The following is a 26,779-nucleotide window of genomic DNA, read 5'->3' as shown; positions in this document are numbered from 1 at the left end:
TACAAATACATTCATATACAGGCAAGGTCTTGTAATTACTTAATTTTTCAAGTCTTTCATAATCCACATCACAGACTGGCTTTTGAGCTTTCCATTATTGTTTTCCTATCCCAGGAAGCTCCTGGATGAAGCCACTGGTAGGCAACAAATTGTATTCCTTTGAGACACTGTTACTCAATTGAATCTTCGACGTTTCACTGGACAGTTTCTGCAGATAGCCTACTTTCATAGAGACTCAGTGCATGATGAACAAATTCATATTGTTCACTTGTCTGAACCATCCCACCCCTGCAAAGAAAGAAAAAAAAATAAAATTATCATTTGATCTAAAAACCCTAAGTAATGGCTGATTCTTCTATAGGGATTACAACCAACATACAACCATTCTTTCAAAGAGATGGCTTCTAAATCCAGGAGAACATTATGCACAGTAACTGAAATACTGTGGAACAATCAAATGTGATAGACTGCTATTAACAGCAACACAAGGATCAAGGACAATTCTGAGGGACTTATGAAAAAAAATGCTCTTCACCTCTAGAGAAAAAACTGTAGGAGTAGAAATGCAGAAGAAAATATAAGTTTTGTGTGATAACATATATATAACTCAGGTTGAATTGCTTGTCAACTCTAGGCAGGGGGAGGGCAGAAAAGGAGGGAAATAGCATGAATCATATAACTTTGGAAAACTTACATGAAAATTTGCTATTATGATAAAATAAAGAAAAATATTTCAAAAAACAAAGATATTACTTATTAAAACCAACATTCTTCTTATTTTTATTCATGTTTCATTATATCATACAACTGAGAAATCATCAAAGGACTGATCCTTTTGTTGATTTTATTCTTCATCATTTATCTGGTCATTTGGTAGGCTAATAATAATTATTATTTTTTAACTATTTTATTTTTTTAGAATATTTTTCCATGGTTACATGATTCATGTTCTTTCCCTCCCCACCAAACCCCCTCTACTCCCTGTAGCCAATGTTCAATTCCACTGGGTTTTACATGTTACATTGATCAAATCCTATTTCCATATTATTGATAGTTGCAATGAGGTGGTCGTTTAGAGTCTACATCCCAAATCATATCCCCATCAACCCATGTGTTCAAGCAGTTGTTTTTCTTCTGTGTTTCTACTCCCACAGTTCTTTCTCTGGATGTGGATAGTGTTCTTTCTCATAAGTCCCTCAAAATTGTTCTGGCTCATTGCATTGCTGCTAGTAGAGAAGTCTATTACATTGGATTATACCTCAGTGTATCAGTCTCTGTGTATAATGTTCGGTTCTGTTCCTTTCATTCTGTATCAATTCCTGGAAGTCATTCCAGTTCACATGGAATTCCTCCAGTTCATTATTCCTTTGAGCACAATAGTATTCCATCACCATCAGATACTACAATTTGTTCAGCCATTCCCCAATAGAAGGACATTCTCTAATTTTCCAATTTTTTTTTGCCACCACAAAGAGCACGGCTATGAATATTTTTGTACAAGTATTTTTACCTATGATCTCTTTGAAGTACAAATCCAACAGTGGTATGGCTGGATCAAAGGGCAGACAGTCTTTTATAGCCTTTTGGGCATAGTTCCAAATTACATTCCAGAATTGTTGGATCAATTCACAACTCCACCAGCAATACATTAGTGTCCCAATCTTTAGGCTAATAATTATTGATAATGATTCACATCACTTAACAAACCAATTATTTTGGTCTTGAATTATAATGACCAACAATGATCTGATTGGCTATATTACCTGTCCCCACAGATAAAAAGGGCATGCTGAAGAATAAATAACTTATTTGATCATATTATAAAGAAAAAACTTGAAATATGATGGGCATCTAAAGACAGCAATGAGTGTTTCCTTGAGTGATTTAGAGCAAGGGTATACAAACCATGGCCTGCTGCCTATTCTTTTTCATGTTTCCTGCAGGCCGTGATTGCAGACCCTTGATTAAGAGAAAAGAGAATTTGCTAGCTTCTTTTTTTCATCATTATAATCACCATTATTTTTCCATTTGGAAGCAACTTTTAATTGTTACTTAACAAAATTCTTGTCCATCTAGTAGGTGCTTAATAAATTTCTGTTGATTTGTTGATGGAGTCCCAATTCTGGAAAATCCTATCAAGCTGGAAAAGCTTTGAGTATAGACTAGTAAGAGATTCTGTGCTCTTTATCTGAAGGACCAGCTTAACTAGGTGTGGAGAGGCTCATCCAGAGAACTGACCATGAGGCAATAAGATTTTAGGCCTTGACAACTGATGATAATTTTTATTAAAGCATAGAACATGAATTTTAAGAAAGTACTTTGATAACTATATTTTGATATAATCTGTATCCTTTGTAATTCTATGAATCTTATTTTATGCTTTTAAAACATTTTAAAAAGGGGTCTTTGGGTTTTACCAAGCCTGCTAAAGGGTTCCGTGACATAAAATAGATTACCTCTTGCTATGGAAAGTTTGTGATTTGCATCAGTGGAGAAAATACACATACACACATAGAAAGATAAAGCCATAGGTATCTTATGGAAGCATTGCCATTATTTCTAACCAATAAACTGCCTTTGCTTATGATATTTCTATAGGTAGATACTTCTAAAAAGTACCTGAGCAGTTTAAAGTAGAAGAAACCTACATGTTCTTTAACTTTAGATAGTCCACATTTTGTTTCTTTGTAATTATATATTATACACTTAGTAAAGGTACCTGACACTATCCAATTAATGTGAATGTTGGGAAAATGAGATTTGGATTGTGGACTTGACTTAAAACATAGCATTAATAGATTAACTTTTGGCAAGGAATGAAATGCCCCTAACAAAAACCACACACACAGACACCTGGAATCCTTTCATTCTAGTCAAAAAGCCTATTATTATATCTAAGTCCAGTTTTCCACAATCTTCTCATTCCCTGGCCATCAAAATAAGGCATCATATGCTGGAGGATTTAACCTTTTACCCCAGGAACCCCCATTCTGGGGCCCTAATGTTTTGATTGGTGGCTGCTTCATGTCGGTCACTGCATCTAGGTTTTGACCTAGCCTTGTTTCATGTCACTCCCTGGCCATCTTTCCACCAGCTGCTTTACTGAGGGCATACTGATTACGCTTTATCTCTGTGATCCCCCCCTTTTTTTTCTGAAGCCACCATCAAATCAGCTATCACTGCTTCTCTAAAGGGTGTGTTAATTTAACTCCCAGTGGTTCCACAAAGTGTGTCCAAAGACAGAGAAATGTTAATACTGCAGATTAAACTTGTGTTTAACTATTTTTCTAGGTACTTTTTTTTGAGAGCTGATTGTTAAACATTTACCAACACACATTTGCTTATGCTTATTACCTTCTTTAGAAAAAAGCTCTTTAAGGCAAGAGCTGTCTTCTTTGTTTCTGTATTTTTAACCTCGGAGTTTATCACAGTGCTTGACACATAGTAAGGGCTTATTAATAAATGCTTTTCAATTGATAAATTCATTCATTCATTCAGGATGAATCACCATATTAGTGTTAGATATAAATCACTGAAAATAGAACAGTGTGTATATTGTTGTATAATAGTGGTTCTCAAACTTTTTGGTCTCAGAATCGCTTGACACTCTTAAAATTCACTGAACCGTGATTTATGTAGGTTATATCTATTAATAGTTGATCTATTAAAAATAAAATGACAATACTATTATGAAAATAATATTGACCTTGTGGATCACCTTATTTTTTTTGGGTGGGGGTCCTAGAGATTCTTAGGCCACACTTGGAGAATAGCTGTTAAGAGTTAGCTACAGGGGGGGCAGCTGGGTAGCTCAGTGGATTGAGAGCCAGGCCTAGAGATGGGAGGTCCTGGGTTCAAATCTGATCTCAAACACTTCCCAGCTGTGTGACCCTGGGCAAGTCACTTAACCCCCATTGCCTAGCCCTTACCACTCTTCTGCCTTGGAGTCAATACTATGTATTGACTCCAAGACAGAAGAGTTAGCTACAGTAAGGCTGTAGTTTATAGCTCCCGTGAGTAGAAAGAAGAATTGGATAAGGAGTTTGGTAAACAGAAAATGAAACTGGAATAGCAGCATTATATTACAATAATGGAACTTCAATTTTCTGGACTGCTGAAACATACTCCTTTTGCCTCTCTCATTCCCTCATGTTAGTAAGTACAAAGCAGCTCTCAAAATTGTGTCTTACTTTTCTTATACTGATGGAGGTATGCTTCTAACAATGTGTTTGATAGAAGAAGGGGGGTTGCATTCAGTTCTGGGCACATCTGAGGATAGCTGGAACACGTACAGAAGAGGATGGAGAAAGGACATGCCATATTAAGATGGCTTGAAGGAACTTGGGATGTGTACCCTGGAGAGGTGAAGCCTCAGATTTTCCTGATTCTGATTTCTGATTCTATATTTGTGCCATTAAGTTGACTTTAAATAATAGTAGCTAGCTTTTATCGAGAGCTTTAAGGCAGCAGAGTGTTTTACATGTTATATATTCACATGCACACACATATTTTTGGTTTGGATTCAGACGACTGAACTAGGGCTGATGGACAAAAATGGCAGTTATTGTATTTGTATTCCTAGTGCTTGGCACACAGGACGCACTGAAACATAGTTGTGTTTTGTGTATGGATTGACTTTACAATAACATTTCCTACCAATGAGAGACATCTAAAAATGGAATGGGATTCCTGAGGAGGTAATGAGTTCATCTGCAGTGGGGGTGGGGGTGCTTCATGTAGAAACTAGATGACCTTTTTTCAGATACACTGAAGAAAGGAATTCTTGTTGAAGCGAAGATTATGTTTCATGGACTCTGGGGTCCCTTTATGCTCTTTGATTCTATGAGTTTGTGAGATTCTTCTCATCTTGAAATAAGTGCAATACAGTTGTTGAAAATGTAGAGATCCCACAAAACCTCTGTAATCATATAGTTTCAAAACTAATTTTGAAACTGTTTTCCAGCCAGTGCTTTTTTAAAGCAGACGTGAGATAGCTGTGAATTCTAATCAGAATTATATGGTCATCTTGACTCTTCAAACTCTTATTACATATGTCACTGGGACAAAATGATTACTGATTAAAACTACTAGCCATCACTGGTATTCTATCTATGCTCATCATTAAGATATACAGTTCAAATCAATAAACTCTTGGCAATTTGATAAATTTCAATGGATCTATAACTTCATTGATGGAAATACTTCTTCCTATACTATGGATCACAGTCTAACCAGGATTTCTCATCCTGCGTGGCTTATTTATGTACTCATGAAAAATAAGAAGAAGGGAGAGGATTTGCCCAGTCATCTCCCTTTGTGCTTATCACCTTCCTTCAGGCTTGTTGACATGGCATGGATACCAATGGAGCACTTCTTCATGAAGTGTAGTGGACAATCTGATGTAAGAACACAAATGGCTCTATTGATGAGGAAAAGAGTTTGCTGCAGGATTTTTTAAAATTGATGTTGCTTATTTTTTATCTGTTCACTTTTCTCATTCCAACTTAATCACTAAATGCCTTCAAGAGGATGTCTTAGTTAGGTCTTTCATCAACTTTCTTCCTCCTTCCTCCATTCTTGTATCTTTATATTTTATGAACTGATACTGTCTACAACTTCCACTATTCCTCCTTTTTAAGGTATAAAAACACGAAATTATATTTTAAACCAGTGTTGTATTGGCTATCACTAATTTTCACAGGTAAAGTATTTGTTGGTTCCTGGAGTTTATAGGTCTCATTGTTGTCACTGACTTAGATCAGTTAAAATTCCTTAGGAAATGCTAAGAGTCTGTTCTTTTATCCATTTCCTATTTTTTTCTTGAATTGCTAGCTTGTTTAATTAAGTCACACACACAAATAATACTGCTTGGTTTGATAAAAAGGAATTAGGATTGACTTAAGGAAATTTGGGCAATGAACTTAAGGTCAGGTCTGGAAGATGACCAAAAGAATTTTTGGCCAGTTGGAGATAACTGGTGTTAGTGTTTTTGTGGTAGTTAGAAGATAACCAGAAAAAGCTTTTCATCAGTATTCTACTCTTGAACAAGCTATTTTCTTATAGTCAAGGAAAACTTGGCTCAAGAATAGAAACAGGATACCTTGGGGGAGCTACAGACAGAACTTAAATACAGATGCTTACTTTTGTTGCAACCTAGAATCAGTGTGGCATTTCTATTTTACTTTTAGCCCAAGTAGTTCTCTAGAGCTTTTTAAAGTTCTTTAAAGTTCTTTCTTCTGCCTGAGCAAGAATAGTTTTTCTTCAGTGAGAACATATTTGTTCTGCATTCCACAGTTATTTATATAATAGTTCTTCTTTGGAGCTTCCCCTCAACTCACACTTGTAGGTCAGTGAGACAAGGTAGCTAGATTGTGCAGTGGATATTGTTGGGTCTTGAGTCAGGAGGACTTAAGTTCAAACCTGGCCTTAGATAATAGCTATAAAATTATGGGCAAATCACTTAGCCTGATTTGCCTCAGTTTTCTCATCTCTCAAATTTGTTGGAGAAGGAAATAGTAAACCACTCTAGCATCTTTGCTAAGAAAACTCCAAAAGGGATGATGAAGAGTTGGACATGATGGAAATGACTAAACAACAATAATAGTGGATTAGTGACAACAAAAACATCCTCACTGACTCTAGGCTATACCTGGTAGCACCCAAATTGAGCACCTATATGTAAATGCTGTTGTCACTGACCTTGGTTTTACTGTCTCCACCAGACCCTTCTTTTCTGGACACTGTAGCACTGGATGCTGCTTGGTGATAACCTCTACCGTAGTTTATATCCTTGACTAAGGTCCTACTCTTTCAAAAAGAGCATGACCCCTTACCCTAGGACTGGTAGAAACTTCCTTAGTTCTATTCTCTCAGAGTCTTAACTCTGCAACTCAAATCTTTGTGGCTCAGTGGATTGAGAACCAGGCTTAGAGATGGGAAGTCCTGAGTTCAAATTTGACCTCAGAAACTTCCTAGCTATGTGACCCTAGCAAAGTCTTACCACGCTGCTGCCTTGGAACCAATAAACAGATTCTAAGATGGAATGCAAGGTGGTTTTTTTGTTTGTTTGTTTTCATCTTTGTAGGCTAAACCAGTTAATGGATGTTTGCCAAGTAGCTACAGGATTTAGGATTTGCCAAATTTTGGTTGTCTTTCCTATAAGACAGATAGGCAAATGGATGATAGAAAGATAGATAGGCAAAGCTTTTATTAAGTGACAGGCAATGTGCTAAGTAATAGGAATGCAAAGCAATGCAAATACAAACAAATAAAAAAGATCTTTGCCTTCAAGGATCATCCTTTCTAATGGAGTAAGGCAGTAAGACAAAAAGGAGCTGGAAAAGAGAGGTGATATAAATGCACCTTGATGGAGCAATATGGCTGGCAAGGAAAAGACCAGAGAGTGAGTCCTTGCAAATGAATGGCTAGAGAAATGGTACAGAGAGCATCTAGGTCTAGAGGGAAATTCATAATCTCTGTAAATTCCCCGTGCCTAAACCTGACCTTTTCATAAATGTGGTCATGCAATGGCTCAAAACTAAATGAGCTTCTCACAGTTTTACAACATGTAAAGATCTAAAAAAGATAAATTCTTAAAGGGATTTCAATCCACACATTTACACTTGTCTATGTAGGAAAAAAGGAAATAGAGTGGGATATATTTTGAGTTAAATAATGTAATGGGATACTCCAAGGAGTTGGACTGTAGATGTTCTGTTCCCTGTGGTGCCTGTGGCATCTTGGGAATCCGTGAGCTTGTCCCTGGTGGTTAAGTACAGGAGTTATCAGACAAGAACTACAAGTGTTATGAAATTCTCTTTGTTAGTGACTCTTCTGATGACCTCTAGAAGTGAGGACTTCTATAATTCCATAAAAGCTGTTTCATAAATGGTAGAGTTTATATCTCCTAGGAGAATCTAACAGTAATATTAGCTCCAAAGTCTGATCTTTATCTTTATTTTACACATAGACACAAACCTAACAAGACCAAAGAAAAATACCTTGGAACAAATAGAAACAATTCTGTTGGAGAATGCTTTTCTTATATCGCTAGGGTTTAAAATAAACTGAATAAATCCTGCCTCTCCTTTCTATTATTTTTAAGGCTGTCAGTGTATTTGGCAGACTTTGGCGTATATTTACTGCAAGCAGATGCTCAAAATCTCTAAGCTAAATGAATGATATGGGGAACAGGAAGAGGTGAGTGTAACTGGAAGGGGCTGGGGTGAGGAGGAAGGGAGGGAAGGAAGAGTTATTGATTAAATCTGACCAAAGGCATTTGAAAACTGCATGCTAGTGGAAATTTTTGTGGCCCTGAAGACCTTAAAAATGATTTGAAAAGTTGCATTACTTCCTACTTATTATGAAACTGAACATAATAGAATCTTAGTATAACCTTCTTTCCCATTGGCAGGATAGGGATATCCTTCTATAATCATAAGGCTCCAAGTTCTTTTTAAATACTTCCAGGGACTCTAGGTACTATTCTATAATTCTGTTCATGTTTGTGGCTATACTCCTTGAGGAAGTCATCTATAATTGGTGACTTTCTATCCTTTTGCTTTTTTATTAACTCTCTGTAGCCTGGCTTCCAACATCACTTTTTTGTTCAGTCATTTTCAGTCATATCTAACTCTTTGTGACCACATTTTTGTTTGTTTGTTTGTTTCTTTGTTTGTTTGTTTGCAAAGATACTGGAATGTTTTGCCATTTCCTTCTCCAGCCCATTTGAGAGATAAGGAAAGTGAAGCAAACAGGGTTAAGTGAATTGTTCAGAGTCACAATGCTAGTAAATGTCTGAGCCTGGATTTGAACTCAGGCCTTCCTCACTAGTCTTTTTTTCTCAACACACATCCTTCTCAATCTTTTTGAAGGCTTTGACACTTTTCTCCTTGATATTCTTGTCTCAAAAGGTTTTCATGACAATGAATGTTTTCTCTCCTAGTCCTGCCTGTCTGACTGTTCTTTCTCAGTCAGTTCTACTGCATCTTCACCTAGGTCCATGGTGGCAAACCTGTGGCATGTGTGCCAGAGGGAACACTCAGAGCCCTCTCGGTTGGCATGTGCATTGTTGCCACAGCATAGAGTTCATCAGAGTTCATTATGTGAAAGCCAGAGGGATGCAGGGCTGGGCTGCTCCTCCCACTCTCTCCACGAATGCCTAATGACATTTTTCACACCACTCACCTCTCTAAAAGATTCATCATCACTGACATGTGTCATATCTGCTAACTGTGAGTGTTTTCTGAGGCTCTGCCCTTGACCCTTTTATCTTCTCTCTCTCCTATCTCTCTTGGTGATATCATCAGTTCCCATGGAGTCAAGTATTTTTTTTTCTCTCTCTCTCACCCCTTACCTTTCATCTTAGAATTAATGCTGTGTATTGGTTCAAAGGCAGAAGGGCATTAAGGGCTAGGCAATGGGAGTTAATTGACTTGCCCAAGGTCACACAGCTGGGAAGTATCTGAGGCTAGATTTGGACCTAGGACCTCCCATCTCTAGTCCTGGCTCTCAATCCACTGAGTCACTCAGCTGCCCCCTCAAGTATTATTACTATGAAGATGATTCTTTCTTGACCTCTAGTCTTGCATCTCCCTTCTATTAGACTTCTCATATTGGTGATCCTATTGACATCTAAAACTCATGTCCCAAACTGAAATAATTACATTTTCTTACTTCTCTTTCTAATTTCTCTCTTACTGTGGAGTGTACCACCATCTTCCTAATGTTGCAGGCCCACAATATAGATGCTATCCTCCACTCCTCCTGCATCCCCTTCTCCCCTATCTAATTAGTTGCTGTATCCTATGGCTCTCCCTTTGTAATAACTCTCATATGTGTCCTCTTCTCTCCTGTGACATTCCCACCAACTTAATGCAGGCACTTATACCTCCTGCCCGGAATAGTTCTCTATTCTGTATTGAGTTCTCTGCCTTCAATCTTTTGCCACTGGGGTCCATCTTCTACTCAGCTATCAAATTGATCTTCCTTAGTGCAGTACTTTTCTATATTTCAAGAATCCTGTTTTAATGATAGAGAGTCAGGAGGACCTGGGTTTGAGTCTGTAAAAGTGAAATTTGGGGAATGCCATTCTAAAAGTGTATATATTTCTATGGACAAGGGAAATGTATCAAAACTACATTTCCCGTGATGCAACATGGTCCAACTGGTTTCTGTTTCCCACGTCTTGATGCAGGGGAGAGCTTAAATCTCCTGGGTTAGGAGGGAGTGGTCTCTTTGCCAGTAAGGCGCTTGGCTAGCAGACTCGGAGACAGTAATGGAGGCGGCAGTTTTGAATGCTTACAAGCGCGTGGTCTGATAACTTTATCTATCAACATGGCTTTAACTAAAATACTAATTTATATATTTATACCAGCCTTTATCATTTTTCATATTTATAAGTCTTAACCTCTAATGCACAAATCACTAGACAATTTTCTAAAAGGAGACATCAGTAAGGGAGTGGAACTAAAAAATGTTGATATTTTCACAAGTGACTAAGAATTTTACACTTTAATTCACACCAGGGCTGATAATAATAGTAAACATTTAGGGGGAAGGTAGGTAGCACAGTGGATGAAGTGGAATCTGGAATCTGGAATCAGGAGAACCTAGTATGACCTCAGATACTTTGTAGCTGTGTGATATTGGGCAAGTTACAAACCCAATTGCCTAGTCCTTGCCACTCTTCTGTTTTGATACTGGATTGATACTGACAGAAAGTAAATGTTTTAAAAATAAAGAAAAAACTATTTATATAGGCTTTAAGATTTGCAAGGCACTTTATGCACACATACACTCACACACACATACATATATATACACATATATATCAATATCTGACACTGGAACTGAACTCAAGAAAACGAGTCATCCTGATTCCAAGACCAGTGCTTTATCCACTGAGTCACCTGGCTATGTTAGTTCACCTGCTTCTTGGCTTTTCTGCAGCTTTTAGGACTCTTAACCAATCTTACCCACTGGATACTTCCTCTTGTCTAAGTTTTCATGACACTCTTTATTTTTTGGTTTATTTTTATTTTTTACCAAGTGCCTGGCACATCTTCACAATCATTTTTGCCCAATCATAATTCTTTCCATGAGCCATAACTGTGGGAATCATTCAGAGCTCTTGACTGGGCCCTCTTCTTTTCTCTCCCTATCCTTTTTTTCTCACTCATCTTATTTAGTCCCAGGGAATCAGTGATTACCTCTATGCAAATAACTCCCAGATCTATATATCTAATCCTAATTTTTCTCCTCACTTCCAGTCATGTGTCATTAGCTCCCTCTTGATAATGTCCAACTGAATGTCTCATAAAGATTTCAGATTCAACATGTTCCAAACTGAATTCATTCTTTCCTCCTTAATCCAATTCTATTCTTAATGTCTCTATTTCTGATGATGGTATCACCATCCTTCCATCCCCAGGCTTATAATGTCACAGTCATTTCACTGACAACTCTTTACTCTTCCTCACTTTTTACTATTTCCAATCATTTGCCAGGTCTTATTGATTCTGCCTCTGTGACAAATCTTTGATTTGGTGTTTGCTTCCACAGCATATATACTAAAATTGGAACTATTCATAGAAGATTAGAATGGCCCCTGTGCAAAGATGCCATGCAAATTCATGAAGTGTTCCATATTTTTGAAAAGTTGGAGGGGAAGGTAAGAGGGACAAGAGAAAAGGCAGAATCAAAGGAGGAAGTAAAATGGAGGGGAATACACAGACATTAATCATAACTGTGAATGTGAAAGGGATGAACTCACCCATAAAAAATCAGATAGAAGAATGGAATAAAAACCAGAATCCTACCATATCTTGTCTACAAGAAACAAACCTGAGGCAGTTAGACATATGCAGGATAAAGGTAAGAGGGTGGACCAGAATTCACTGGGCTGCAACTGAGACAAAGAAGATAGGAGTAGCAATTATGATCTCAGACAAAGCTAAAGCAAAAATAGATCTCATTAAAAGAGATAAGGAAGGTAATTACATCTTGATGAAAGGCAGCATAAATAATGAAGAAATATCAGTACTGTTATGAGTAAGATTAGATTAGCTGGTTATTAGGTATTGATTATATATTGATTAGGAAGTACCTAGCAGGAAGGAGCTGGAGCTGGGAATTCCAGGTTGGAATGAAGGAGGAGGAAGTCTATCTGTGTTCTGTGTGTGGACTCCATTAGTGGTAGGCAAAAACTGTTGCCAGCCTGGGAGACCTCAGAGCAAAGGACACCCTATTTCCTGTTTTCCCCTGGATCCTGTGTGGTGTGGCATCAAGTAAAGGACAAGATCTACAAAGCCAAGAGAAGAGGTGAAATTGGAGTTCTGGCGGACAGTGCTCCAAGCAAAACCCTTACTGCTTGGTGCCTGAGACAACTGTAGCTCCTGGCATCCAGAGATCATCAGTGGATTGCAGTGAGAAATCCCAAAGCCACAAACCCTCGCTGCACTCAAGCCTGGCAGGTTCCAGGTATGAGGCAGAAACCCAAAGACTCCAGTATAGCTCCTTGGGCCCTGTTAGTTAGATAGCTTAGATTAGTGTAGTTGAATAAGTCCTTCCCTGTCCCTTTGGGTTTTGTTATTAGGTGTTAAGATTTTAGAGTAGTAATTCCTATCCCTCCTTTTAGTTGTTTCTAATTAAAACCCAATTTTACCTTGTTACCTTGTCAGTTAATTCAAGGCCTCTGGCCAGAGTGACAGTTGGCTGTTATTTTTTCAGTTGGGAGTGGTGTAGCTGTACAAGACTTCAGTGTTCAGTTTTAGTCTCTCTTACATCCCAGAGAGTGTTCCCACAAACCCCATAGTTGATTTTTAATATCCCTGGTGACCCCATTACTTATATTTTCCTACAGTACTCAGCATATATGCACCAAATGGTATAGCATTCTGATTTCTAAAGGAGAAACTAAAGGAGCTTAAGAAGAAAATATGTAGTAAAACCATACTAGTGGGGACCTCAGCCTTCTCCTATCAGAACTAAATAAATTTAATCAAAAAATAAATAAGAAAGAAGAGAAGTGAATGAAATATCAGAAAAATTAGAAGTAATAGATATCTGGAGAAAAATAAATAGTGATAAAAAGGGATATACCTTCTTTTCAGTAGCACATGGTGCATATACAAAGATTGACCATGTCCTAGGACATAAAAATATTGAAAACAAATATTGGAAATCAGAAATAATAAATGCAAGTTTTTCAGACCATAATGCAATAAACATCATAACCAACAAAGGATTATGGAAAGGAAATTTAAAATTAATTAGAAACTAAATAATCTAACTCTTCAAAACTGGTGGGTCAAAGAACAAATCAAAGAAACAATTACCAACTTCATTGAAGAGAATGACAATGAGGAAAAAATATATCAAAATCTATGAGATGCAGCCAAAGCAGAACTTAGGGGAAAATTTATATCTCTAAGTACAGGAAAGAGGTCAATGAATTGGGCATGCAACTTAAAAAACTAGAAAGAGAACAAATTAAAAATCCCAAGGTAAAAACTAAATTGGAAATCCTAAAAATCAAAGGAGAAATTAATAAAATTGAAAGAAAAAGACCTATTGAACTAATAAATAAGACTAGGAGCTGGTACTTTGAAAAAACAAATAAAATAGATAAAGTACTGGTTAATCTAATCAAAAAAGGAAAGAAGAAAATCAAATTAACAGTATCAAAGATGAAAAGGGTCATCTTACCTCTAATGAAGAGGAAATTAAGGTAATTGTTAAGAACTGTTTTGCCTACTTTTATGACAATAAATATGACAATCTAGGTGAAATGGGTGAATATTTACAAAAATATAAACTGGCTAGATTAACAAAAGAGGAAATAGAATACTTAAACACTACCATCTCAGAAAAAGAAATCGAACAAGCCATCAAGGAACTCTGTAAGAAAAAATTCCTAGGGCCAGATGGGTTCATAAATGAATTCTATCAAACATTTAAAAGAACAACTAATCCCAATACTATGCAAACTATTTGATGAAATAAGCAAAGGAGTTTTATAAAATTCCTTTTATGACACAAATATGGTACTGATTCCAAAGCCAGGCAAACCAAAAACAGAGAAATAAAACTGCAGACCAATTTCCTTAATGAACATAGATGCAAAAATCTTAAATAAAATACTAGCAAAAAGACTATAGTAAGTTTTCATGAGGATTATTCACTATGACAAGGTGTATTTTATACCAGGAATGCAACGATTGTTTAATATTAGGAAAATGATCCATGTAATTGACCATATTAACAACCAAACAGACAGAAACCACATGATTTTCTCAATAGATGCAGAAAAAGCCTTTGACAAAGTACAACAGCCGTTCCTATTGAAAATACTAGAAAGTATAGGGATAGATGGGCCTTTCCTTAAAATAACAAACAGTTTATATTTAAAACCATCAGCAAGCATCATCTGCAATGGAGATAAGTTATCAGGAGTGAAGCAAGGATGCCCATTATCGCCTCTATTTTTTTTAACATTGCACTAAAAATGTTACCAGTAGCAATTAGAGAAGAGAAAGAAATTGAAGGGATTAAAATGGGCAATGAGGAGACTAAACTATCACTCTTTGCAAATGATGTGATTGTCTACTTAGAGAATCCAAGAGAATCAACTAAAAAGCAGGTAGAAATAATCAACAACTTTAGCAAGGTTGCAGGATACAAAATAAACCCACATAAATCATCAGCATTTCTATATATTTCCAACACAACTCAACAGCAAGAGTTAGACTGAGAAATTCCATTTAAAATCTCCCTAGACAATATAAAATATTTAGGAATCTATTTGCCAAGATAAAGACAGAAATTATATGAATACAACTACAAAACACTTTCCACACAATCAATACTATATCTAAATAATTGGAAACACATTAATTGCTCCTGGGTAGGACGGGCTAATATAATAAAAATGGCAATCCTACCCAAAATAATTTACTTATTCAGTGCCATACCTATCAAACTACCAAGAAACCTTTTTATAGACTTAGAAAAAATTATAACAAAGTTCATTTGGAAGAAAAAAAGATCAAGAATATTAAGGGTACTAATAAAAAAAAGTGAATGATGGGGGTCTAGCAGTACCAGATCTTAAACTATACTATAAAATGATGATCATCAAAACAATTTTGTCTTGGCTAAGAAACAGAAGGGTGGATCAACAGAATAGACTTGAGGTAAAAGATTGCAGCAAGATAGTATACCATAAACACAAAGATCCTCTAGTTTTTGAGGCAAAAGAACTGACTACTTGATAAAAACTGCTGGGAAAATTAGAAAACAGTATGGGAGAGAATAGATTTAGATGAACATCTCACACCCAATACTAAAATAAATTCAGAATGGGTAAATAATTTAGATATAAAGAGAGAAATTATAAGTAAATTAGGTGAACATAGAATAGTATACCTGTCAGATCTATGGGAAAAGAAAGAATTTCAGACCAAGCAAGAGGTAGAGAATATCACAAAATGTAAAATGAATAATTTTTATTACATTAATTTAAAAGTTTTGTATAAAAAAAAGCAATGCAACCAAATTTAGAAGGGAAGCAACAAATTTGTAAAAATATCTTCATAACAAAAACCTCTGACAATGGTCTAATTTCTCAAACTCATAAGGAGCTAAGTCAATTGTATAAAAAACAAGCCATTCTCAAACTGATAAATGGTCAAGGGACATGAATAGGCAGTTTTCAGATAAAGAAATCAAAACTATCAATAAGCACATGAAAAGTATTCTAAATCTCTCATAATTAGCGAAATGCAAATCAAAACGACTCTGAGGTACCACCTCAAACCTAGCAGATTGGCCAATATGACAGTAAAGGAAAATAATAAATGTTGGAGGGGATGTGGCAAAATTGGGACACTAATATACTGTTGGTGGAGCTGTGAATTGATCTAACCATTCTGGAGGGCCATTTGGAACTGTGCCCAAAAGGCTTTAAAAGACTGCCTGCCCTTTGATCCAGCAATACCACTGCTGGATTTGTACCCCAAAGAGGTAATTTAAAAAATATGTGTACAAAAATATTTATAGCTGCGCTCTTTTTAGTGGCAAAAAAAAATTGGAAAACGATTGAGGAATGGCTGAATAAATTGTGGTATCTGATGATGATGAAATACTATTGTGCTGAACAGGATGAACTGAAAGAATTCCATATGAACTGGAAAGACATCTAGGAATTGATACAGAGTGAATGGAGCAGAACCAGAAGAACATTGTACAGAGAAACTGATACATTATGGCACAATCGAATGTAATAGATTTTTCTACTAGTAGCAATGCAATGATCCAGGACAATCCTGAGGGACTTATGAGAAGAACATTATCCACATCCAGAGAAAGAACTGTGGGAGTAGAAATGCAGAAGGAAAATATAAGATCAATCACGTGGTTTTATTGGGTATATGATTGGGGATCTTGACTTTAGATGATCACTCTATTGCAAATATTAATGATATGGAAATAGGTTTTGAACAATGATACATGTATAACCCAGTGGGATTGCTTGTCAGCTCTGTGGCAGGGGAAGAAAATAAATCATATAACCATGGAAAAAGAATCTAAATTAATTAATTAATTAATAAAAAACTCTATAATATTAAAAAAATCTGTCATTTGATTTTTTCCCCTACTTTAATAGTCCCATACTAGTTGAGGTCTTTATCAATTCTTTCTTGGATTGTTTCAGTAGTCACCTAAATGTTCTCTCTGTCTCAGATCTCTAATCCTTCTAATTCCTCCTCCACACAGTTGTCATATTGCTATTCCTAAAGCACAGGCCTGGCCATGCTACTACCTTTCTCATGAAAATCCAATAATTCTTTGGGAACTCTAGGAAAACACCAACCCCTCTGTATTTGTAAGTGCTTAACAATCTGTCTCCAGCCCATTTTTAAAGCTCACTTCACATTACTTACCTTCATACACTGTGTGCCAAAGTGGTTTATTTCCTGATTCTCCATACAACACATTTTATCTTCTATTTCCATGCCTTTATACAGGTTCAGCCCTATTCTTTAAATTGGTGACCACAATATTACTTTAGAACTTTCATATTAGCATATAAACGTAATTTTTTTTTATTCTTACAGTATCAAATCTCAGCTAATGTTGAAATGGGTAATTAAAGGGATGGTTTATAAGCTCTTATCATAAAATCTCAGGTTTGGAAACACTCCAGAGGTCAATCTCTTCCTGAGTAGGAATTGATGCCATATTCATTAGAATAAATATCTGATAAAGATGAAATTTAAAAGAGATAGGTATAGCAGAAGTATTATAATACAATGCATGAAGGGTCAGTCTTGGAATCAGGAAGAGCTGACTTCAAATTCTGGCTTTGACATTCACTAGATGATTGCTCATAGAGAAGTCTGAACTCAGTGACTCTAGTAGTTTGTTTTTTTAAAACCCTTACCTTCCATCTTAGAATTAAAGCCATGTATTGGTTCTAAGGCAGAAGAGTAGTTAGGGCTAGGCAATGGTTGTTAAATAACCTGCCTGGGGTAATCTAGCTAGGAAATGTCTCAGTCCAGATCTGACCTTAGGACCTCCACTGGCTCTCAGTCCACGGAACCACCTAGCTACCCCATGACTGGCAGTTTTTGAAGACTTTCATTTTAAGTAGAACCACAAATTCTATATAAAGGAAGACATTTTGCTCCTTCTTACTGCCTCCTCTCTTTTCCTCTCTAATTTTGTTTTGCATTTGATTTATAATTTTTTAAAATCAACAGTACATTTAAAGGGTATGAGAATTGTAACTAGAATTCAGTCCAGGTGACAAATATCTGGAGATTTTTATGACTGCAGATGACAACAGAAGGGCATAGCTGTCAAAAAACCTACTGTGGTCAAAGGGTGCCTTAACAGAAGTGCAATATACAGAGGGAGGGGGAAATGGCATTCTCTCAAACTGTTTCCTGGTCAGACCACAGATGGACTATTACATCTATTTCCATTTTTTAAGGAAGAGTATCAAAAGGATAAACTAGAAGCTTTCCCAATAAGATCAGGAATCAAACAAAGATGCCCATTATCACCATGGTTGTTCAATATTGTACTAAAAATGCTAGAAAAAAAGAAATGGGATGAATTAAAATAGGCAATGAACTAGCAAAATTATTATTTTTTGGAGACTACATGATGGTATACTTAGAGAACTAACTAAAATATTACTCAAAATAATGAACAACTTTAGTAAAGTTGTAGGATACAAAATAAACTCACATCAGACATTAGCATTCCTATATTTTGCCAACAAGGCCCAGCAACAAGAGATAGAAAAAGAAATCTCATTGAAATTAATAGTAGATAATATAAGATACTTGGAAATTTACCTGTCAAAACAAACCCAGGAACTGTATGAATTTTAACTACAAAATCCTTTTCATACAAAATAAGTCAGATCTAAAGAACTAGAAAAATATTAATTGGGTAGGCCAAGCAAATATAATAAAAATGACAACTTTACTTAAACTAACTTATTCAGTCATAATTGCCCCCCAAATTTTATAGAACTAGAAAAAAAGAATAACAAATTTTATCTAAAAGAACAAAAGGTCAAAAATTGTAGGGGAATTGATGAAAAAACATGTGAAAGAGGGTGATCCAGGAGTACCAGACCTTAAGCTCTATTACAAAGCAATATTCCTCCAAATAATCTGGTTCCAGCTAAGAAATAGAATAATGGACCAGTGGAATACATTAGATGCAAAAACTCTAGTAATAAATGATCATAGTAATTTAGTGCTTGATAAATCAAAAGATTCAACATTTTGGGAAAAGAATTCACAGTTTGACAAAACCTGTGAGGAAAATTGGAAAATGGTGTGGTGAGACTGGGAATAAGCCAACATATCATATACCAAAATAAGATTAACATATACCAAAATAAGATTAAATGATCTAAATATAAAGGGTGATACTATCAATAAATTAGAGGAACATAGAATGACCTACTTGTCAGATCTAATGATAAGGGAAGAATTTGGGATCAAACAAGAGATGGAGTAAATTATAAAATGTAAAATGGATAATTTGATTATATTAAATTAAAAAGAAATGCAACTGATATTAGAAGCAAAGCAGAAAGCTGGGAAACATTTTTTTACAGCAAGTATCTCTGATAAAGGGCTAATTTCTCAAAAACATAGAGAACTAAGTCAAATTTTATTTTTAAATCCTTAACTCCCATCTTAGAATCAATACTTTATATTAGTTCCAAGGCAGAAGAGTGGTAAGGACTAAGCAATGGGGATTAAGTGACTTGCCCAGGGTCACACAGCTAGGAAGTATTTGAGGCCAGATTTGAACCCAGGACCACCCATCTCTGGGCCAGGCTCTCAATCCACTGAGCCACCCAGATGCCCTCTCAAATTTTAAATAATAAAGCCATTCTCAAATTGACGAAAAGTCAAAGGATATGAATTGATGGTTTTCAAGTGAAAAAATCAAAGTCATTTATAGTTATCTGAAAAAATGCTCTAAATCACTCTTGATTAGAGAAATACAAATTAAAACACCTCTGAGGTACCATACTTAAACCTATCAGATTGGCTAAGAAGGCAGAAAAGGAAAGGGATAAATGCTGAAGAGGATGCAGGAAAATTGGGATACTAATACATTGTTGGTGGAATGGTAATCTGATCTACCCATTCTGGAGAGCAATGCGGAACTATGCATGAAAGATTCTAAAACTGCACATACTCTTTGACCAATCAATACCATTATGAGGTTCTATCACAAATAAATTTTTAAAAAGAAGGGGAAGGACTGATTTATACAAAAATATTTATTGCGGCTCTTTTTATAGTTGCAAAGAATTGGAAATTGAGGTTAAGTGGCTTGCCCAGGTTCACATAGCTAGGTAGTGTCTGTGGCCAAATTTGAACCCAGATCTTCCTGCCTCCAGCCCTGGCACTCTATCCACAGTGTTACCTAGCTGACTTAACCTTGTCTTTCTAACTGTAATTAAAGTCTTGTGCTTTGTCCATCCAGCCACCTAGTTGTCAAGACTAGCTAGTAAGGCAGAATTGGGGGGGGGGTACAGTGTTGGTGGATGTAATGTGTACACTGATGTAAATATAGATCTTTGAAATAAATATTGTTTAGAGCTGTGCTGGTGAACCTATGACATGTGTCCTGGAGAGAGGCTGCTCTTCTCCTCTCAACCATGCCTGAGGACATTTTTCACTTCACCTGTCCCTCTGCCCAGCAGCCCAATGGAAGTGCTTCCTCCCTCCTTTGTCAGGGGTAAGGAGGCAGCTCATATGCTGTGTGAGGGTGTAGTTTGGGCATTTGGTCTCTAAAAGATTTGCCATCACTGGTTTAGAAGATTCACTGGGGGACCAGAATGGGGAAGAAACTCAAAATTATGTCATAAAAGAACTAGTTAAAGTAACCAGGGCACTTTATACAGAGAAGGGAAGACATAGCGGGCAACATAAAAAGAGACTTGGGGCATTTAAAGGACTGTCACATAAAGGAGAGATTAGATCTCTTCTGCTTGGTCCATCAGAGAGCAATGGGTAAAAATGATCTAGAGGTAGAAATCAAATTATATAAATATGTAATACACATATAAATATATAATATATGGTTAGGAAGTGTTTATACCTTTTGTAATATATTCTATACTGTACTATATTATGATGTGATATACTCTGCTATTATAATATTACAGTAACTTTATACCAGTCATTTTCATACACACACACACACACACACACACACACACACACACACACGCACACACATTCCCTATTGTCATGCAGCACAATATGGGGCTGAAAATGATGGGGCACTCTCTAGGGGCAGGGAGAATAGTATATTAGCGTAGTTATGTTACTTTATGTTAATATTATGTTTCTGTCACATATCATGTTACATTACATTATGTTTTATTACATTGTGCTACATTCTTATATAACATTACATCTTAGGTTAGGTTAGGTTACATTTGTTAGAGTTATCCAGAAATAGAATTGGTACCACATTGAGTACAGAGTTCCCCACTCCTACATGTGATAAATAAGGTCTCCACGGGGAATATTGAGTCTTGGGGTCCCAGCTTAAAGAATGACTTCTTGTCCCAGAAGATTGTTGTGAGGATAAGTGCCACCTCTAAGCCTCAGATGTGAGGGACTGGGAGAGGTTCCCTAACCATCCCTCCCTCCCATTACTAGCCTTTTATAGCATCTGAATTCCTACCATTAATCACCTCTTTGTCCCTCAGCGGTCCCCTTTGAATGCAAATATGTTTCCTGGAAAGAGTAACAGCAAGCCCAACTCTCTAAGTAGACATTAGTTTATCAGGAGAGAGCAGCATCATGAGGAAATGAGATAGAGGACAAGTAAGTTTTGATAGGGGCCAGGAGTTTGGAAACATGAAGCCCTGCCCAGTGGGGATGGAAGGGGCATCATGAAAGCATTAGGCACAGGGAAGAGGTGTCTGAATGGGGCAATCTAAAGGCAGAGTCCCCTTTTTAATAATTTGGTGTAGGATCAGCCTCGATGGAACTAACAAAGAAAGCTTCTAACTATGAATGAATCTAAAGAGCAATATGCTTTCTGTTAGGTTACTCTTCACTGGCTATCATATTAGTGGAGAATGTTTTTTTCCTCCATGAATGATTGTAGCAGAGCTACGTGCCCTTGGGAATCCAGGTAAGAGCGTAAGACATATTAAGTGTCGGTTATTTTCTTGCCAGCCACTTTGTTTTCCCACATCAGAAACCATGCCTTGGAGATCTTCACCTTTTCTGAATTTGGACTCCTTTCCCAAGGGCCTGATGTCCTGATTGGTAAGAATTCATTTGAGGCAGCTCCAGCCTCCTCCACTTTACTCTCCACTGCCTGACCAATCTCTTCACCAGCTGCCTTGACTCTGACACTCCTTCCCCCTTTTTAGTTCTAGAATCATAATCAAATCAATATTGCCGTTCCTTCTGGAAAGACTGTGTTGATCTACTCCCATATGATTCTGTTTTATTCATTCATCCTTTCATTTATTGGGGAACTGTGCCAGAGGGTACCCAATCCATATCATGGGGGTGTGGATGGGGAATGTTCTAACATCACCTCACACAGTCATTCTCTGGGTTTCTCTTTCTGTCTCCGTCTCTGTCTGTTCCACACACAGTCATGCATGTACACACACACACACACCAGGAATGGGTGTTGTTAAAACCCTCCCAGATGCAAACAGAAGAAATGAACTGTATAGGAATCTGGTTCTTAACATGTTAAAATCATGACCTTTTGTGATCATTAACTCACATGTACAGTTAGCTCTTTTTCCTGTAACGCCCACCGTGCATCCGGTCTAATCAGTAGACAGAAAAATTCTGCAACGGTGACTCACTTCAGGGCCAACAAAGGAATTTCAGCTCCTTCATTTTTTTCCTTAGGTTGAAACTTTTTTGGTAAAGTTTGGGAAAGTAAATTTGAAGCAAAGATCTAAAACTTAGGAGCCCAGATGAGTAACAGGAATAGAGTTTGGGGGAAATGAATGGTTGGCTAGATCATACTAAAGCTGCAATTCTTCTACATGAGTGTTCTTGTCCTGAGGCAGACAGAGGGCTAATCTGATTTTATTATATGGTCTTCACCGAGCTCTCCTATAAGGACTCCCCATCATTCGGTGTCAAATGAAAGCGACATTCCTTCCTTCTTTCTCTTTGATGATCCCAATAGATAAGTAGATGTAATTCATTGTAAAATCCCGGACAATTTTCAGGTTTATCAAGCACATAAATACATCTGTTTACAAGGCATTTTACACATTCCCAACATTATTTCTCTTACGAATTTGCAAATTTTTGCTCAATTGTCTTAATATTCAGAAAATATTCTTAATATTGTCTTAATGTTAATATTTGTGGAGACATGGCAGTTTTGAGAGAGACCACAAAAGATGTGGCATTGTACAGATGGAGGCCCAGGACTCCAGGTCAGTTCCCAGCTCTTAGACAAGTCACTTGACCTATAAATAAAATGAGGAGTTTCAATGAGATGATCTAAGGGTCATTTTTGCAATATTAAATCTATGGTCCTCATTTGTTTGATCAATTCCAAAATTACAGATACTTATGGGAAGATATGATTATCCCAGGATGGGTGAGCAAGAATGGATTGTGACCCAGCAATGTTGGAAGCAATACCCATGTTGATGATGCCACAATCCATTGCTATTTTGGAGAATTGAAAATATTTGAGGAAGAATTAATGAGTTTAGAAAGTCATCTCTAAGACAGACTATGTTACAGTTTAGTCTCTTCAGTCTTTTTAGTTGTGCTTGACTTTGTGACTCCATTTGACATTTTCTTGGCCAAGATACTGGAATGGTTGGTGTTTTCCTTTTTTAGTTCATTTTACAGATTAGAAAACTGAGGCAACAGGTTAAGACAGTTTTAAAAAGTTAAATTTTAAAAAATTAACAATTTTTCTTCTAAACATACAAGTTAACACAAAGCTCAGTTCATGTTTTAAAGGAAAAGTAATTCTAACTACTAGTTTGAGCCTTATAGTTTGTTTGATTCAGTTGTGTCTAACTCTTTATTGACCCCATTTGAGCTTTTCTTGGCAGAGATACTGGAGTGATTTGCCATTTCCTTCTCCAGCTCATTTTACAGATGAGGAAACTGAGGCAAACAGGGCTAAGTGACTTACCCAGGGCCACCTATTATCCAAAGTAAGATTGAACTCAGGTCTTCCTAACTCTGGATCTGGCACTCTATTCACTGCACTAATTACCTGTTTTGTTTGATCCTTACAATGCTACAATTCTTATCCCCATTTTGAAAATGGGGAAATTGAGCTCACTGACTAGATGGCTAGAGAAAGGACAGATAGAAAAAATAGCTGATAGATAAACAGCATATATTAAACACTTAGGAGGTTCCAGGAATTGTGCTAATTGCTGAGAATACAAATTTTAAAAAAGAGAAAGACATTCCCTGACTCCAAAAAGCTTACATTCTAATGAGGGAAGACAACATAAAGGCAACTGAAAAGGGACCAGGTGAAAAATCTGAGGAGACAGGAGAAGAACTGAGTTTGAAGTGAGCATGACTGGTATGAGCACTTGCTCTACAACAGGTTGAAAGAAATTGAACTGACTTTCTCCCTGCCAAGAAGCTCGTAATTTGTCTGAGGCAAAATTGGAACTTGGGTCTCCCTCATTCCACATCCAACATTTTAGTGACTATATAACCTTGCTGCCTATAGGACTTTGGCCTAGTAGTGTCATTTTTTTAAATTGTTACCTTCCATTTTAGGGTCATTGCTAAATTTTGGTTCCAAGGCAGAGGAGTGGTAAAGGGCTAGGCACTTGGGCTTAAGTGACTTGCCCAGGGTCACACAGCTAGGAAGTGCCTGAGGTCAAATTTGTCTCCAGACCCAGCTCTCTATCCACTGAGCCACTTAGCTTCCCCCTAGTAGTATCACTTTGTTGAAATGTTGTGCTGTCTTAGTTTAGGCATGTGGGAACTACAAAAGGTATGTATGGATTAGACTATTTCATCTAGAAAGAATAATGTTTTTCAATTGTTTATTTTGGTTTAGGTTTGGGAGTTTGGTTTTGTTAAGGTAACCCATGAAAATGAACAATATGGATAAAAAATAAAATTAACAAAATAAAATTAAAAAAGAATATTTCATCCATAAAAATTATGGCATAGTGGTCTGGGGGCAGACCTGAATTCAAGTCCCATTTTGGAACAGGGCAAATCACTTAAGCTTTAAGACTTTAAATTGAAGTGAGGGTACTGACTTGAACTGATAGAGCCAGTTTGCTTTGTCACTTAAGTAGCAGCCTTTGGGCTTATCCTCATCTATAAAATAGAGGGCTTGGGCTGGCTTGTCTCTGAGGTCCCTTAGAGTTCTAAAGCTGAAAAGTCCCCTAGAAGAAGGCAGGGACAGGGGAAATTGTGCCAGCAGGAGAAAACTGTCTTGGAAGGTGCTTCATCCAACACTAAGCAAGAAAGACAATTTCTATTCTTTAAAAGGAGACTCCTCTTCTAAGTCAGTACAAAAATAATTTTTATAAAAAAATCCCATAAACCTAGAGATTAATCAAAACATTGAGACAATGAGCTGACGCAGGCTAAGAGCATTTCACTATCCTGTCTGGAAAGCCACAAGCAAATTTTTTGGATGGTGTTCCAAAATTGGGGCTCTAAGACGAAGAACGTTCAGGGGACCCCAAGATAGGACCACCGAGTCTCAAAATTGGCTGTCTACCATTTCCTGTTTCTGAGAAAAAACACAACAAATCAAAAACAAAATCAAACAGAAAAACAACAAACCAACCAGTTTGGGAAGTAGAAACTCTTAGTTTGCTTCCTAAATTCTAGCTTCAAATTCTTCCTGTGGCCAGAGCTGCCAAACGGAATTTCATTAAGAGAAATAAGATGAAGACAAAGCTGCCAGAGGTCAAGTTGCAAGAAACCACCAGTCTTTCCTCCCTCGCTGGAGGCTTCTTTGGAGAATCACGTATCCTCTTTAATCAGCCAGTCCTGCTGGGACTCTGTGTGCACTTTAGGTATTTTTCCACATTTCTCAGATAAAAGGCATTTTTTCTTTTTTTTTTTTTAAGAGGTAGGTGCATGTCTGAATATTAAGAATTACGCATCTCCAATAGAAAATATAAGTTGTATTACTTTAAATTTGTTTTGGGGGATAGGATGGGGGGGGATGGTGTCTGGACCTGTTATTTCATCAGTGGAGGGGGGAAAGCTCCCTCTATCAATGCAATTTGCAGCTTCAGGGAATTGACAGAGGAAAAAGACTTTTTTAGGGTTACCTAGCCAGTATGTATCAGAAGCAGGATTTGAACTCGAAACTCCAAGGCTGGTTCTCTTTCCACCACACCATGTTGCCTCCCCTATCATACTGGAATGAAACGCTAATATGTGGGGTCCTCTATGCTACGGGATAGCCTGAATGTTATTTGTCAGCTGGAGCCTTGCTATACTTGGTCATTAGATGTTCATCTTTCATTGACCTTGAACTTGAAGCCTCTCCAGCTTGGCAGAATCTGCTATGCGGCAAAGCTTTCGTGAATTTGGATCCACTTCCACCCTGAAGGGCATCAGAGTAGGACTTAGTGGTGGTTGAGGTGAAGAGAGGTAGATAGTAGGTAGAGGGATAGCTACGAGGTCAGACCGCCCAATATCTGTAAGTGTTTGGGTTATTATTTCACTCCTCTCTCCCTGACATAAATTGGTGTTTTGCATTAATGCAAGGAGTTTCTACACTGGGAGTACTCTATGTATCTTATACAATCAAAAGTTCAAAGGGATGGGAATAGAGTGCTGTTTAAAATGAAATATTGGGGGCAGCTGGGTGACTCAGTGGATTGAGAGCCAAGCCTAGGGATGTGGGGACCTGTGTTTAGATTTGACCTCAGACACCTCCTAACTGTGTGACCCTGGGCAAGTCACTTAACCCCCATTGCCTAGCCCAGTGATTCCCAAACTTTTTTGGCTTACCACCCCCTTTACAGAAAAAAATATTACTTAGCCCCCTGGAAATTAATTTTTTTTAAATTTAATAGCAGTTAATAGGAAAGATAAATGCACCTGTGGCCATCACCGCCTCTCTGGATCGCTGCAGCACCCACCAGGGGGTGGTAGCACCCACTTTGGGAATCACTGGCCTAGCCCTTACCACTCTTCTGCCTTGGAACTAATACCTAGTATTGATTCTAAGATAGAAGGTAAGGGTTTTAAAAATGATATAACTTCTAAAT

At 37.1% G+C, this 26,779-nt stretch overlaps 1 protein-coding gene and 1 non-coding gene across 2 annotated transcripts in view; one reads left to right on the top strand and one right to left on the bottom strand.

The window, feature by feature from the left end:
• The window catches only part of PTPRR (protein tyrosine phosphatase receptor type R), a 355,218-nt gene continuing 328,439 nt past the window's right edge, over window positions 1–26,779 (bottom strand). The window contains exon 14 of the mRNA XM_044679874.1: window positions 1–288. Coding sequence (XP_044535809.1) covers window positions 195–288 — 94 coding nt within the window. The 3' untranslated portion in view covers window positions 1–194. The remainder of the gene's footprint in view (window positions 289–26,779) is intronic.
• LOC123250864 lies at window positions 11,551–11,653 on the top strand. The gene has a single exon (XR_006506480.1). It is a non-coding gene; the product is annotated as a U6 spliceosomal RNA (small nuclear RNA).

This window comes from Gracilinanus agilis, chromosome 5 (assembly GCF_016433145.1).
Source record: "Gracilinanus agilis isolate LMUSP501 chromosome 5, AgileGrace, whole genome shotgun sequence".
NCBI classification, from domain to species: Eukaryota; Metazoa; Chordata; class Mammalia; order Didelphimorphia; family Didelphidae; genus Gracilinanus; species Gracilinanus agilis.
This window is presented reverse-complemented; position numbering and strand designations above follow the sequence as displayed.